The 17,022-nt window shown below is 42.3% G+C and overlaps 1 protein-coding gene across 3 annotated transcripts in view; it reads left to right on the forward strand.

Moving 5' to 3' along the window:
• Nucleotides 1–8,720, forward strand: part of AK9 (adenylate kinase 9) — a 119,793-nt gene extending 111,073 nt beyond the window's left edge. For all 3 annotated transcript variants that reach the window (XM_083176912.1, XM_083176910.1, XM_083176911.1), the window contains exons 36-39: nt 1,771–1,869; nt 6,011–6,113; nt 8,136–8,250; nt 8,424–8,720. In XM_083176912.1, coding sequence (XP_083033038.1) covers nt 1,771–1,869; nt 6,011–6,113; nt 8,136–8,250; nt 8,424–8,626 — 520 coding nt within the window. In that variant the 3' untranslated portion in view covers nt 8,627–8,720. The remainder of the gene's footprint in view (nt 1–1,770; nt 1,870–6,010; nt 6,114–8,135; nt 8,251–8,423) is intronic.
• The last annotated feature ends 8,302 nt before the right edge of the window (nt 8,721–17,022 follow it).

Raw genomic sequence — 17,022 nt, forward strand, 5'->3', positions numbered from 1 at the left:
GTGCCTTGGTTTGGTGGTGCAGGACCAATGCAAATTATTTATGGTCATTTTAGTAGGCAAAACCAGTGCTGGTAACTGCCAATTATAATGATGAACTGAAGTGAATCCTGTCTCTCACTGCGGGTGTCAATTCTCTAACACAGAAATGTGGTAAAAACCCCGTTATCTGGGTTTTTACCGCATTTCTGCACGCTCTATTGCTCCTCCGCAGTGGCAGCGATGCGGAGGGAATCGCCAGAAAAAGCTGGCGATTCCCTGCAGAAGCCTATGGGCTTCTTACCTCAGCGCTGTGTGAGGGATCCGTCATGCGCAGATGGACTCCCGGGTAACAGACCCGGAAGTCCAGCATCGGCGCCGCACCGCAAGGAGAATATGCGGTCATTAATAATGCGAAGCCCGGCGATACAGGGCTGCAGATGTTAGAACATCCCGCCCTGCATAATTAAATCTAAGGATGACATATAAACACAATTTACTAAATAAACTTTTACCCTAGGTGTGCTGTGATAACAATTCTGATACTCCAGGATGCCGTGATTCCCAAAAGTTTGGTAACCACTGACATAGGGGGTCATTAAAAAATGATTGCATGGCTGCAGATCTGCAGGTTTGGTAATAATCGTCTGCACATACGTACAGCTCGCAGTACGCATGCACAAAGCCATCCTGCATTAAAATTATCGATGGCCGTTCGCAACTTGATTGCCAGGTAGTTAGAGTTTGTGGGTGTCACCTGGCCATTTACTGGGGGTGTCTGAGAAAACGCAGGCATTCCCAAGTGTTTTCAGGGAGGATATGTGACGTCAGCTCTGGCCCCGATCAGCCTGGTTCCGTCGCACTTGGCCGAGTAGGCCCTGGACTACGCACAGATTGCATACAGTGGAAACATCATTAGATGGTGATCGGTTGCGTATGGATTTGCAGCTTGCAATATTTTCAAAAGCTTTTCGCAGGCATGCCTTGCACATAGTGGAATCTTACTCTGGCTGGGCAGCGATTACCTGATCACAGGGCTCTGCAAATTGGCAGCCCAGCAATCAGATTTGAATAACCCTCATAATTCAGACAGCAGAATATCACCATGCAGGGAATCTGACCCAGGGACATCTTGCATAGAACTGTGATTGTTCCACGACAAGATCTGAGCATCTTGGAAATTTCCATCTCCAGGCCCATTATGCCCTTAATCCAGCCCTGAAGGTGCACAGGGGTGGACTGACCATCTGGAGCTTCTGGCATAAGCCAGAATGGCTGATGGTCTGATCCAGCTGCCTGAAGGCATAGCCGGGTAATTCCACTTCCCAATGATCTGCACATGCTTGGAACACCCCTGTGATGCAGGTCCCTAAGATATGTGGCCACTCCCCTATTCCCATGTGCATGCACACATAGAATGCTGGGGATGATTGTGTGAGCCTCCAAAACATGTTATGTAGGAGCATTTATTTTCATACTGGCCTAGCGTGTTAAGCCCCATACACACTAGAGGATATTGTGAACAATATCGCTCAGAAAGGGGCAATATCATGCTTGGTTAACAACGATTGATATCTTCTGAACATACAGGGCAATTTGTCTTCATAGCCAAATATCTACCTGTTCAGTGGGTCGTGGTGACATCACTGCACGATATCAGTGGTCGATATCACATCGGTGTACAAGCAATATCAGGATCTGTGGCCCCTGTCATTTAGTGTATCCAAAACCGTCATGGTGCTAAGCATGTTGTGTAAAGTAATTTGTTTGGATGTGTTTATATTTTCTCCCAAGGTACGAGGCCCTTGTTGCTGGTCACATTGAACATGCTGTAGAATACAGAGATAATATTTATATATTAAAAAGTGAAGAAAATCTGCAGAGGTTTATGAGGTAATTTTATATAAGGATACCCTGTACACTGTTTATACTGTAACTGTTGATAGCCTAAAATGTAAGCAACAGGGCTCTTTGTAAAGTAAAACAGTTGTATTTGCAGCTTCATACATTTTCAGCTTGTGCTCTCCGAAGGCTGTAGATCCGTTTCCGATGGGGTATTTTTATTTTCATTCAGAAAGTAAACGGTCTTTCAGCCCCCTCACCCCCATGTTGTATTTACAATCCCGAAAGAGGGGGGTGTTAATCGCACAGGTCATAAATCTTTAATGAATTCTTAGGTGGCCCCTTGCATTGGATATTTATTTAGAACATATACCATTACCAAAAGGGTGTGCTACCACTGGACATTAATTGGTTAAAGCAAAACATGATGATTTTTGAAGAGACAAAAAACAACTGGAGAATGTCTCTATGTGGTGCACCAGGAAAGACAAAAGAGTAAAATGTAACTTTTAATTGGATACTTGATAAAATTTAAGCGAAATAAAAGACACAATACATATACACATACACATACATGGACATTGAAATAAAAAGGATAATTAAATCCTCACAACGTGGGATCCCCCTGTCCCCTGCAAGTTTTATAATAAACTTTATTATTTATAAATGTGTTTATTATGATCTGAGGTTCAACTGGTTAATTCAGATACTACCAGTGTACATGTGTTGGTGCACAATTCTTCCTTTATGTAGGCGGTATTATTCTGGTGACAATCACCTAAATGGTACTGTTGTTGGTGGCTGCGTTAGTTGGACTAAATTCAACATTTAATGTGGGCAAGCATAGCAAACAAATTTTGCCAATAAGTTGCCAAGATTGGTTGGTGTGTATGACACCCTCAAGAATACACGTGCTAATACACAATTCTACCTTTATCTGGGCGGTGTTATTATGGTGATAATCACCTAAATGATATATTAGCTAATAGCTGCGTTTGTTAATTCAAAGCTCAGTATACGCAAACATAACAGGCAATATTTGCCAGTAAATTGCCCAGATTGGTTAGTGTGTATAGCAATATTTCATGAGTAAGTGCTAATAATAGCCACAGGTAGCCACGAGTGCGGCACCCAATATTAGTATATGGGGCCGTAAATTTCAACAGTATATTGTGCTGCGGCGTGGTTAACTCGCCGGGAGACAGATAGAAGCTGTGTGGACGTCACACACAGCATACGTCTGCCGGGCAGACTCGTTGTACGGAAAAGCCGCTACCTATACCGCTAAGGAAAGAAAGCAGATCAAAATGCATTCAAGTGGGGTAAGGGGAGCAGGGGGAGAAGCCACGAAGTGTACAGTCGGCGTACGCTTCGCCTAGCAGCTTCGTCAGGACCTTTGGTCCTGACGAAGCTGCTAGGCGAAGCGTACGCCGACTGTACACTTCGTGGCTTCTCCCCCTGCTCCCCTTACCCCACTTGAATGCATTTTGATCTGCTTTCTTTCCTTAGCGGTATAGGTAGCGGCTTTTCCGTACAACGAGTCTGCCCGGCAGACGTATGCTGTGTGTGACGTCCACACAGCTTCTATCTGTCTCCCGGCGAGTTAACCACGCCGCAGCACAATATACTGTTGAAATTTACGGCCCCATATACTAATATTGGGTGCCGCACTCGTGGCTACCTGTGGCTATTATTAGCACTTACTCATGAAATATTGCTATACACACTAACCAATCTGGGCAATTTACTGGCAAATATTGCCTGTTATGTTTGCGTATACTGAGCTTTGAATTAACAAACGCAGCTATTAGCTAATATATCATTTAGGTGATTATCACCATAATAACACCGCCCAGATAAAGGTAGAATTGTGTATTAGCACGTGTATTCTTGAGGGTGTCATACACACCAACCAATCTTGGCAACTTATTGGCAAAATTTGTTTGCTATGCTTGCCCACATTAAATGTTGAATTTAGACCAACTAACGCAGCCACCAACAACAGTACCATTTAGGTGATTGTCACCAGAATAATACCGCCTACATAAAGGAAGAATTGTGCACCAACACATGTACACTGGTAGTATCTGAATTAACCAGTTGAACCTCAGATCATAATAAACACATTTATAAATAATAAAGTTTATTATAAAACTTGCAGGGGACAGGGGGATCCCACGTTGTGAGGATTTAATTATCCTTTTTATTTCAATGTCCATGTATGTGTATGTGTATATGTATTGTGTCTTTTATTTCGCTTAAATTTTATCAAGTATCCAATTAAAAGTTACATTTTACTCTTTTGTCTTTCCTGGTGCACCACATAGAGACATTCTCCAGTTGTTTTTTGTCTCTTCAAAAATCATCATGTTTTGTATTTACAATCCCCACTAATGCTGCTGCTTGTCAGGGCAGCCATCAAAGGGGGGGGGGGGGATTCCAGATGTGCGAGAAAGGGAAGGGGGCCCTGCCTATTTTGTCAGTCCCGGGACCCACAATTTCTGATGGCAGCCCTGCTTCTTGTTACCTTGGTAGATGAATTTTGGGCTTGTCTGAGACACTGAAGCCAAGTACCATACTCTCAGATCTGACTGCATCACAAGTAAGAATATGCTGCTTGCTTCTCCTTCATGTTGCTGTCATGTGGGATACTGCTGTGGCATTTACAGTAATACACAAGATGTGCAACTTTATGGGGGCAATTTACTAAGATGTTTATTGTACTGCACATGTGATATTTAGCACTCTCTAGAATATAGTAGACAGGATCTGATTTGTTTATCATAGCAATATCACATGTGAAGTAGAATACACATCTTAGTAAATTCCCCCCCATGTGTTTTTTACTTAGTAATGTATTGTACACACGCCTAAAATTGGCACACTAAGCATAACTTTGAATATCAGTAGTGCAGGCTTGCTGTTTTAGAGCAGTAGTGCATAATGGCCAAAATCTGCAACTCTACTGCTTTAGCCATCTAAGGAAATGATCCTATTGGCCGTGTTAAATTGCTGCTGGTCATTTTGGGCTATCCAATCAGAACCCATTTATTGTATACTGCAACTTGTCCTGTATTGCACAAAAGCACATAGGGTCCATGAAAAGTCAAAAACTTTTGCTGCTCCCATCTCATAAAAAAATAGACATGTATTGGGGATTTGATTTCACCTGCATGAGGTAGAGAAAGCAAAATTCCCAATAAGCATCGACATCGGGGTTAATTGGATAGCCCCAGGTTCCCTAATTAGCCTTGTTAACCATGGCTAATTGTATATCGGCCTAAATATACACACAAGACAGTGTTAAACAATTGTGTGGCTAAGTTGCTTGTTCGGAAGGGGATATGGTTGGTTGGTCGACTAAAGATGGTCGACAGTCATTAGGTTGACACCACTCAGTCGACATACTGGAAGATCAACAGGGGTCTAGGTCGACATGGCACAAGGTCGACAGGTCGACACAATCATTAGGTCGACATGGTCTACCATCCACTATGGCGTGGTGGGAGAATAAAATTGTGTGCCAAACACAGCGAGACACTGTGCCCGAAGCATGGTGAGTGCAGCGAGCCATGCGAGGGGACGCAGTTCACTTAAAACTGTGTCCATGTCGACCGTGTCTACATTCGGGTACAAAACTGTGAAAAAACCCATGTTGACCTTTTGACTGTCGACCTAGACAATGTCGACATAATGCTTGTGTCGACCGAACGACTTGTCGACCTAGACCCCTGTCAACCTTCCAGTATTTCGACCTAGTGATTTCAACTGAATGACTGTCGACCATAAAATCCATACCCTTTGCAAGGACATTAATAATATCATAGTTATTGTACTTACATTTCAAATATGTGCATTGGATGCAGTCACCTTACAACAAACAAGTGCATTCAATTAAAAAGTACACATTGTAATTTAAATATTTTTTTTCTACATTACCCAATAAAAGAACACAAATGTAAATCTGTAAGTTAAAGTGCTGGTCTTCCTGCATTGGATCTTCCTTTCTACAGAGAATCAGTCAGCTACAAAGGTGATTGGCAGAGGTTATAGAATTTGGAAGTGCCAGTACCTGCTTTAAGATTAAAAATAGCACATCAGCAGCCAATGTGTGAAATAGCAGAATGGGCGTTAGTAAGTCAACTAAATGCATATTTTGAATCTCAATATTAAAACCATGTTTTGTTTCTAGATTTCCAGAGAAATATTGGAATCATAAGCTTCCCTCTAAACTTCCTCCAAAGATGGAGCCTGTCATGCTGACATCTCTTCCAATATCTGGATACCTGGAACAGGTTACTATTTTGAAAATGATCTTTTATTATAAATGGCCATCACTACTTATGGGGGGAATTCAAGTGCTGTGTAAGGCCAGCTACCACTAGATTGCACCTGACAGAGCAATTCATGTGCCACTCCGCATGCAGAGCGCCACCAGCACTGACATTACTATTATGTTCAAAAGGGAATGGGAAAGAAAACCTAAGCACTGGAAACAATTCCAATATTCAATATTAAAACAAGAAAAGTGAATTTCCACAATTAAGCAGAAACAGATCCAGAGACAGTGTAAGGCATCTTGGCATCTTGGCGCCTAGGCAAAATTTTCACTAACGCTCTTCCCAAACCCCACACTACCTCCAATACGCACTTTCCAAAGTATGGAGGTGATATTTCAAGGATGTCTTCCTCATAGACATCCTTAATTTTGTTATCGACAAACTCAGTGGTTCATATTTTCCCATGGTAAAGTGATTACTATTTACAGGGGACAAAAGACGTAGACGTCCCCCATGTTTTTAAAACCAGTACCAGGCTCCACTAGTCAGTAAGATAATGCCACAACCAGGGACATGTTTATATTGGTCCCTGTGACCATGGAATAAATCCCCAACTAGTCAGCCCTGGCCCCTAAGGCAGTGCGGACCAAATAAAAGGATCCCCCCTGCAGGGCGCCCAAGGGCCATTGCAGAAGGTCAGGGCTATCCCTGGTACTCCTTGGCAATTGGTGCCGAGTTGATATAGCTTTTCGGTGTAGTAAATTAAATATTGTGCAATATTTTGTAAGTAGATTGTATATTCATTTTTACTGTGGAACTACAAGTCCAGAAAACTTCCCTTGCATTCAGGTACTTGGAATGCCATAAGTACCAGCATGCAGGACATTAAAGGGCTCGCTGGTACCTGTAGTCCCACAGCCAAACAAATATTAAAATAATAACAAAAACACACAAACCTTGAAAGTAAAAGTTAATAAACATACAGGCACACTCCACTCACACTGAAATATACTTACCTAAATTCCCATGTTGCACTTCAATCCTCTTCTCCGGTAGAATCCATAGGGTACCTATATATAAAAAAATACTCACCTATATCCAGTATGCATCGGTCCTCTTCATTCCCTATAGGCATCCAGGGGTTAAAATAAAAACCGCAAATTACCCAGCAGCAGATCAAGTGAAGTGAACCCATGTATTTACATGGGTTTCTTCCCCCCAACTGCCGGGTCCCCTGTTATCTTCTATTACTTAGAAGACCTGGGATCCAATCAGGGAGTGCCATAGTAGCAACTCAATGGATGTGTCAAGCAAGTATGACATTAACATAGCTGCATTTGGTGCACAATAGGCCACACCTTTTTGGATGTGCATTCCTTCTACAAGCAAAGAGAGTCCAAAAGCAAAGAGAGTCCAAATTTCTTATGCAGAATGTTGGGAGGTATGCATCAGTGTGTTTCTATGTGTGGATTATTGGGGATAGCTAAATTCTCCGTCCCTTTGGGATTACAATGCAGCTGATTCTAAATATGGCTATACACTGCTGCAATGTATCGTATAAGTGTACAATATGGCCATACAACCCTGCATGGGGTCCTTTAACAGGTGATGTATCGCATGCGACCCTGTTCCCCGCCGCCAGGAGGGGGGTCCAAGTCTAAGGTAATCCAACCTCCAGATCCCATCTGATGAGCATGGGTCCGCGCATCGGATCAGATGTCAAACCGGATCGGTCTAATGTATTTACAGTAATACAATTCAGTGTATTATCTGTTTTTTTATTGTTACTCAGCTCCTGGTTTCTTTCTACAGTAGTTCATTTTTTATGGTAAATGAAATGCTAGGCATGAAAAGATGCACTATTTTCATGTCTGAACAGATCTGTTCTGACAGCGTTCTAAGATGTGAATTTTTAGTAATAAAGTCTGACAAATATATTAACGTTTGTTGATTTGACAGAGGCAAACAATAGATAAATAAATGTATGTATAACCTCCTTATATTTCTGACATAGCAATCTTGTTTGTGTTTGTCCAGGGAGCAGCCACATCTCTAATAAAGGCATTAAATGATGTAGGGTGTCTGAAGCCTAAGTATCCATTTTTAAGTGTAAAGCAGTCGGCGCTGCTGTACATTGCCTATCATCTAAAAGGTAAGAACATTCACAGAGTTACTGTAAGTCAGTTTATATAGATTAGTTTATATACGTTCTATACAAAATCTATTGGTAGCGTTTGATGTTGGATTGCTTTATACTGTAAGCATAATCGATTGCAATTTTATATTTTTTGTGTTCAACAAATAATAGTATTTGTGCCTTTCTAGCTTACAACCCACGGAAGTCAGATTATATTCGGAACAAATACAGATGTAAGATGGAGCAGTTTGTGAAGTGTTGTGAACTCATTACTTACCTTGGAAATAAGATGACTCACAAATATAAAGAACCACAGAGAAGACCTACAGATTTTGACTATAAAATGCAGTGTTTTCTTTCACTTAAGAATGTGGATCCAACATGTATTTAGCACATACATTCCATTCTTAGCTTTACAATGTAATGTGTACTAACAGTTCTCATGTGTATTTTGTAAGATTCTTTATTAAAGCTTCAATATTTAATTGTCTCTGTGTGCATAATTGTTAATTTGTGTAATCATCATTGTGAAGAGAAACCACAGTAATTTGGGGATTATAGAAACATACAGTATACGAAGTAAAAAGACAACGTTCTAAAATTAGAATCAGCTTTATTGGCCAGGTATACTTGCGTATACTGGGAATTTGAATTGGTGACAGTAAACGGTGACAGTAAAGATATACATGACACATACAGGTATACGCTTACGCTTATGATTCCCTTAACTCCTTCAAGCGCTCCCTTTAAAACCCACTTCTTCCGACTAGCCTATCCCTCCTCCTCCTAACCTCTTTCGCTCCTCCTATCCTATCCTGCGTACGCTACCCCTCCATCTGCTCCCATCCGTTCCTACTTATCCTATTGTTTTTCGTTCGTTCACCCACCTACTTTTAGTCTGTTAACTCTTATGAGTAGGGCCCTCCTTCCTAACCCTCACCCTACCTCTTTTCCTCACCAGCGCTCCTGCCCTATTCTTCCCTTCCTCTACTTCATCTTCAGTCTCCTCGACAATTTCGACACCTACTTCAGAAGTGATGCTAATTCTAGTTCTACCAGCTATACCCCTATTTATGCTGTATTTTATCAACACACCCTGTACGTTACCTTGTAATTTGTTTTTTTGTTTGCTATGTACGGCGCTGCTGACACTTTGTGGCACCTTAAGTATACAAAACAAATAGGTATGAAGTTCTGATGCGCAATCAAAAATGCTGCTGGCCTCCTCAACCAGGAGTTATCACCCTGGTCAAACAAGTATATATCACAAAAAATATTTTGGGTGGAGAGCGCTCTACTGTGGATATAATAGACAATTAAAATATGGATAATATTTTACCAACTTGGAATCCTGGACTGTGTCCTTTCCAGTATTACTTCATATGGTTTACATGCAAAAAAAACCAAAAAGACACACAAAATGTGTAGTAGTCCACAAAACATATAGTCCATATATATGCAGGGGTCCTTTGGAGCTAGATGAATTCTGTGGATTCCGCTATGTCCCTTGTGTGGTAGTAAAGGGGGACTTCTTTTTAGGGGATCACCTCGTGCCAGGATATGGTTATTGCTTACAATCTGCTTACATAAGAAGGGTTAAAACCCCTTATATAAAGGTTTATTTTTCTTTGTACCAATCAATAAAGCGGTGCTTACTTATGGCTTACATGTGCAAGGATGGTGGAACTCTCATCAAGGTTTCTTTATGTAAGAAAATTTCTCCAACTCCATTCAATAAAAAAAATTGTCTTTTTATTATAAAACAATGACATAAAAAACCGGTGCCAGATGGACTACAAAACCAGAAACCACAAAAAGTGGCCAGATGGAAGCCCGGGAAGCAAACTCGCGGTTCTGCTGGTATGGAGGGCAACTCGGTAACAAACAAAACTTCAGTAGTAGTGGCACCCCACCAACGCGTTTCGAATTACCTTGTAATTTGTTTTTTTGTTTGCTATGTACGGCGCTGTGGACACTTTGTGGCGCCTTATAAATAAACAAACTACTACGCTAGATGTACCCTGGGGGATATAGATGCAGGGAACACAAACCAGCTGAGCTTCATAGCGCCTAGGCAGCCATTAGTGGCGCCACTGTCTCCCCCTTCTTCCTCTATTCTCTGACCGCACCCTGCCATGCTCTCATCTCCGTGGGCCGATGTCGCCGTGTACGGCACTCTGTCTCCCCCTTCTTCATCTATTCTCCTTACTCCCCCTGCCACGTGCTCATCTCCTGGGCCGAGAATGGGAGTTCTGGGGCCAGAGATGGGAGCTCCGACCTAGGACGGAGCTCACCTGGATGCGATCATCTCCGTCCCCTACCGGAAGTTCCGGTAATACTTCAGATCCTGTAATACTTCTAGTATGATTAAAGCCTCATACACACTCTGCAATATGATTAGCAATATCACTCATTTTAACCCAACCGAGCGATATCGCTCATTATATCGCCCAGTGTGTATACCCTGCCCAATGCATGCTCTCGCCGTTCATTAACAGCCCCCTCCGTTATCTGCACAGATAAAGGAGCAGATTATTACAGTATGCACAACCCCCTCGCGCGTGCCGATGCACCCCGCCGAGTCTCAGTGTGTACAGCAGGCATTCCCAACCACGGTCCTCAAGGCACACCAACAGTGCAGGTTTTGTAGATATCCAGGCTTGTGCCCAGGTGACTTAATTAGTATTAATTTCTGATTAAACCATCTGTGCTGAAGCCTGGATATCACTAAAACCTAATGCTTGTGTCGACCGAATGACTTGTTAACCTAGACCCCTGTCAACCTTCCAGTATTTCGACCTAGTGATTTCAACTGAATGACTGTCGACCATAAAATCCATACCCTTTGCAAGAACATTAATAATATCATAGTTATTGTACTTACATTTCAAATATGTGCATTGGATGCAGTCACCTTACAACAAACGAGTGCATTCAATTAAAAAGTACACATTGTAATTTAAATATTTTTTTTCTACATTACCCAATAAAAGAACACAAATGTAAATCTGTAAGTTAAAGTGCTGGTCTTCCTGCATTGGATCTTCCTTTCTACAGAGAATCAGTCAGCTACAAAGGTAATTGGCAGACGTTATAGAATTTGGAAGTGCCAGTACCTGCTTTAAGATTAAAAATAGCACATCAGCAGCCAATGTGTGAAATAGCAGAATGGGCGTTAGTAAGTCAACTAAATGCATATTTTGAATCTCAATATTAAAACCATGTTTTGTTTCTAGATTTCCAGAGAAATATTGGAATCATAAGCTTCCCTCTAAACTTCCTCCAAAGATGGAGCCTGTCATGCTGACATCTCTTCCAATATCTGGATACCTGGAACAGGTTACTATTTTGAAAATGATCTTTTATTATAAATGGCCATCACTACTTATGGGGGGAATTCAAGTGCTGTGTAAGGCCAGCTACCACTAGATTGCACCTGACAGAGCAATTCATGTGCCACTCCGCATGCAGAGCGCCACCAGCACTGACATTACTATTATGTTCAAAAGGGAATGGGAAAGAAAACCTAAGCACTGGAAACAATTCCAATATTCAATATTAAAACAAGAAAAGTGAATTTCCACAATTAAGCAGAAACAGATCCAGAGACAGTGTAAGGCATCTTGGCGCCTAGGCAAAATTTCCAGTAATGCTCTTCCCAAACCCCACACTACCTCCAATACGCACTTTCCAAAGTATGGAGGTGACATTTCTAGAAGTTCCACATTCACTACCTGCAAGTACAACAAGGATGTCTTCCTCATAGACATCCTTAATTTTGTTATCGACAAACTCAGTGGTTCATATTTTCCCATGGTAAAGTGATTATTATTACTATTTACAGGGGACAAAAGACGTAGACGTCCCCCATGTTTTTAAAACCAGTACCAGGCTCCACTAGTCAGTAAGATAATGCCACAACTGGGGACATGTTTAGGGATGCCAATCCCGGGGCATTTATTCAATCCCGGGATCCGGGATTGAAAAATGCTCAATCCCGGGATTCCCGGGATCCCGGGATTGGCATCCCTAATACAGTTTTGCTCCACACATACCCACCCCCACACCGGCCGACCCGCACATTTACTTACATTAGCGTGCGGCCAGCCGGCCGGGAGTGGGTTCGGAGGTGCACGGTGCCTCCAGGCTCGTGCACCTCCTTCTAAGCAGCCAGGCCGCAGGCCGGAAAGGAAGCGGGCGGGCAGAGGCAGGCGGGCGACGTGCGGAGGAGACTGGAAGGGGGCATGCACAGCAGAAGGCTGCGCAGCGTGACCTCTACTGTCACGCTACGCATCGCCGCACGCAGGGGTCAGGATTCGGGAGCCGGGCAGTGTCTGAGCTAGTGCTCAGACGCTGCCCGGCATTAGACTAATCCCGAAAATCCCGGGATTGGATAATCCAATCCCGGGATTGAAATCCCGGACTTTTTTAGGCCAAATCCCGGGATCCCGCCGATCCCGATCCCGGGATTGGCCACCCTAGACATGTTTATATTGGTCCCTCTGGCCATGGAATAAATCCCCAACTAGTCAGCCCTGGCCCCTAAGGCAGTGCGGACCAAATAAAAGGATCCCCCCTGCAGGGCGCCCAAGGGCCATTGCAGAAGCTCAGGGCTATCCCTGGCACTCCTGGGCAATGGGTGCCGAGTTGATATAGCTTTTCGGTGTAGTAAATTAAATATTGTGCAATATTTTGTAAGTAGATTATATATTCATTTTTACTGTGGAACTACAAGTCCAGAAAACTTCCCTTGCATTCAGGTACTTGGAATGCCATAAGTACCAGCATGTAGGACATTAAAGGGCTCGCTGGTACCTGTAGTCCCACAGCCAAACAAATATTAAAATAATAACACAAACACACAAACCTTGAAAGTAAAAGTTAATAAACATACAGGCACACTCCACTCACACTGAAATATACTTACCTAAATTCCCATGTTGCACTTCAATCCTCTTCTCCGGTAGAATCCATAGGGTACCTATATATAAAAAAATACTCACCTATATCCAGTATGCATCGGTCCTCTTCATTCCCTATAGGCATCCAGGGGTTAAAATAAAAACCGCAAATTACCCAGCAGCAGATCAAGTGAAGTGAACCCATGTATTTACATGGGTTTCTTCCCCCCAACTGCCGGGTCCCCTGTTGACTTCTATTACTTAGAAGACCTGGGATCCAATCAGGGAGTGCCATAGTAGCAACTCAATGGATGTGTCAAGCAAGTATGACATTAACATAGCTGCATTTGGTGCACAATAGGCCACACCTTTTTGGATGTGCATTCCTTCTACAAGCAAAGAGAGTCCAAAAGCAAAGAGAGTCCACATTTCTTATGCAGAATGTTGGGAGGTATGCATCAGTGTGTTTCTATGTGTGGATTATTGGGGATAGCTAAATTCTCCGTCCCTTTGGGATTACAATGCAGCTGATTCTAAATATGGCTATACACTGCTGCAATGTATCGTATAAGTGTACAATATGGCCATACAACCCTGCATGGGGTCCTTTAACAGGTGATGTATCGCATGCGACCCTGTTCCCCGCCGCCAGGAGGGGGGTCCAAGTCTAAGGTAATCCGACCTCCAGATCCCATCTGATGAGCATGGGTCCGCGCATCGGATCAGATGTCAAACCGGATCGGTCTAATGTATTTACAGTAATACAATTCAGTGTATTATCTGTTTTTTTATTGTTACTCAGCTCCTGGTTTCTTTCTACAGTAGTTCATTTTTTATGGTAAATGAAATGCTAGGCATGAAAAGATGCACTATTTTCATGTCTGAACAGATCTGTTCTGACAGCGTTCTAAGATGTGAATTTTTAGTAATAAAGTCTGACAAATATATTAACGTTTGTTGATTTGACAGAGGCAAACAATAGATAAATAAATGTATGTATAACCTCCTTATATTTCTGACATAGCAATCTTGTTTGTGTTTGTCCAGGGAGCAGCCACATCTCTAATAAAGGCATTAAATGATGTAGGGTGTCTGAAGCCTAAGTATCCATTTTTAAGTGTAAAGCAGTCGGCGCTGCTGTACATTGCCTATCATCTAAAAGGTAAGAACATTCACAGAGTTACTGTAAGTCAGTTTATATAGATTAGTTTATATACGTTCTATACAAATCTATTGGTAGCGTTTGATGTTGGATTGCTTTATACTGTAAGCATAATCGATTGCCATTTTACATTATTTGTGTTCACCAAATAATAGAATTTGTGCCTTTTTAGCTTACAACCCACGGAAGTCAGAGTATATTCGGAACAAATACAGATGTAAGATGGAGCAGTTTGTGAAGTGTTGTGAACTCATTACTTACCTTGGAAATAAGATGACTCACAAATATAAAGAACCACAGAGAAGACCTACAGATTTTGACTATAAAATGCAGTCTTTTCTTTCACTTAAGAATGTGGATCCAACATGTATTTAGCACATACATTCCATTCTTAGCTTTACAATGTAATGTGTACTAACAGTTCTCATGTGTATTTTGTAAGATTCTTTATTAAAGCTTCAATATTTTATTGTCTCTGTGTGCATAATTGTTAATTTGTGTAATCATCATTGTGAAGAGAAACCGCAGTAATTGGGGGATTATAGAAACATACAGTATACGAAGTAAAAAGACAACTTTCTAAAATCAGAATCAGCTTTATTGGCCAGGTATACTTAAGGTGCCCACACACGCACCGTTCCCGGCGTGCGTTGTGGGCTTAACTAGCACACATAGCATCGCATAGTATGCCTTGTGCATACGATGTGCATGCGATGCGATGCTATGCTAGAAAAAGCTAGTACAAAAAGTATGTGCAGCACATACTTTTTGTACTGTACGATGAGGTGCCGCGGGAGCGCGCACCCCATCGTACAGCATCACAACGCCAGGATCAGTGCGTGTGTGGGCACCTATACTTATTTCCTAGCACGGCGCCCATCGCATAAGATTGTATGCCTTAATTAAGGCATACAATCTATACAATTGAAAAGATTTTTAATTGTATGTACAATATCGCATCTTATGGATCTCATCTTATGGATCTCATGGATCTTATGCATCCATAAAATGCATAAGATCCATGAGATCCATAAGATAAAAGACCCATCAACACCAACCACGCGTCCTCTGACCTTTTCAGAACCCCACTATCCACATCGGCGTGGAGTTTATTTAATATAGTGTGGCGAGCGCAGCGAGCCACTGAGCCCGAAGCGTGGCGAGGGTACGCGTAATACCTGTGAAGTAATGCGCGTCCGCTCGCTACGCTCGCCACACTATATAAAATCAACTCCACGCCGTCGTGGATAGTGGGGGTATGAAAAGGTCTGAGGACGCGTACCGCCGCCCCTCGCTGGCTCGCTGCGCTCGCCACGCTTCGGGTTGGTGTTGATGGATCTTTTATCTTATGGCTTCTTATGGATCTTATGCATCTTATGGATGCATAAGATCCATAAGATGAGATCCATAAGATGCGATATTGTACGTACAATTAAAAATCTTTTCAATTGTATAGATTGTATATCTCGTCGATCTCGTCCATGCACAAACACATAAGATGCATGCAATGCTTGCGATATCGTCCCGACACATACAATCTAGATTGTGGGCGCCGTGCTAGGAAATAAGTAGCCTTACTTATACTAGAAATTTGAATTGGATTGCTGTGCAACAGCCAGTTAGGTAGAGTATAGCTGATTACACATGCTTAGATTTTTCCCGGTTTTCGATTCGATTTTGCTTATAGAAGCAAAATTGAATCCACATCGAATGTTTTTTAGGACACTGTCGATCTGCATTCGATTTGATGCGCGCTCCCGTTTTCTCAAAATCAAATAGAAAAATCTACTGTGCAGCCAAGGAAATCTCGAATTCGATCCAGTAAATCGAATGAGTACATTGTGCCTACATTGTGAAATCGAATCGAATGCAAAAGTACAGATCTAATGCCAAATCGAATGGGATGATCTAATGCAAGATCTAATAGAAAATCGAATCTAACATCAAATCTAAAGCAAATCTAAGCGTGTGTACAGGGATTTAAACGGTGATAGTAAAGATATACATGACATACAGGTATACGCTTACGATTCCCTTAACTCCTTCAAGCGCTCCCTCAAAATCCACTTCTTCCGACTAGCCTATCCCTCCTCCTCCTAACCTCTTTCGCTCCTCCTATCCTGCCTACCCTACCCCTCCATCTGCTCCCATCCGTTCCTACTTATCCTATTGTTTTTCAGTCGTTCACCCACCTCCTTTTAGTCTGTTAACTCTTATGAGTAGGGCCCTCCTTCCTCACGTACTCACCCTACCTCTTTTCCTCACCATCGCTCCTGCCCTGTTCTTCCCTTCCTCTACTTCATCTTCAGTCTCCTCGACAATTTCGACACCTACTTCAGAACTGATGCTAATTCTAGTTCTACCAGCTATACCCCTATTTATGCTGTATTTAATCAACAAACCCTGTACGTTACCTTGTAATTTGTTTTTTTGTTTGCTATGTACGGCGCTGCGGACACTTTGTGGTGCCTTATAAATAAACAAACTACTACTACTATGCTAGATGTACCCTGGGGGATATAGATGCAGGGAACACAAACCAGCTGAGCTGCATAGCGTCTAGGCAGCCATTAGTGGCGCCACTGGTCATTGCTGCAGCCAGGTGGGTAACACTATAAGAAGGGACAGTGCAATTATCACACAGGGAACACATACCCGCTTAGCTGCACAGCGCCTAGGCAGCCATCAGTGGCGCCTCTGGTCATTGCAGAAGCCACATTGATA

This window comes from Crinia signifera, chromosome 3, assembly GCF_055691185.1.
Source record: "Crinia signifera chromosome 3, ASM5569118v1, whole genome shotgun sequence".
Lineage (NCBI taxonomy): Eukaryota > Metazoa > Chordata > Amphibia > Anura > Myobatrachidae > Crinia > Crinia signifera.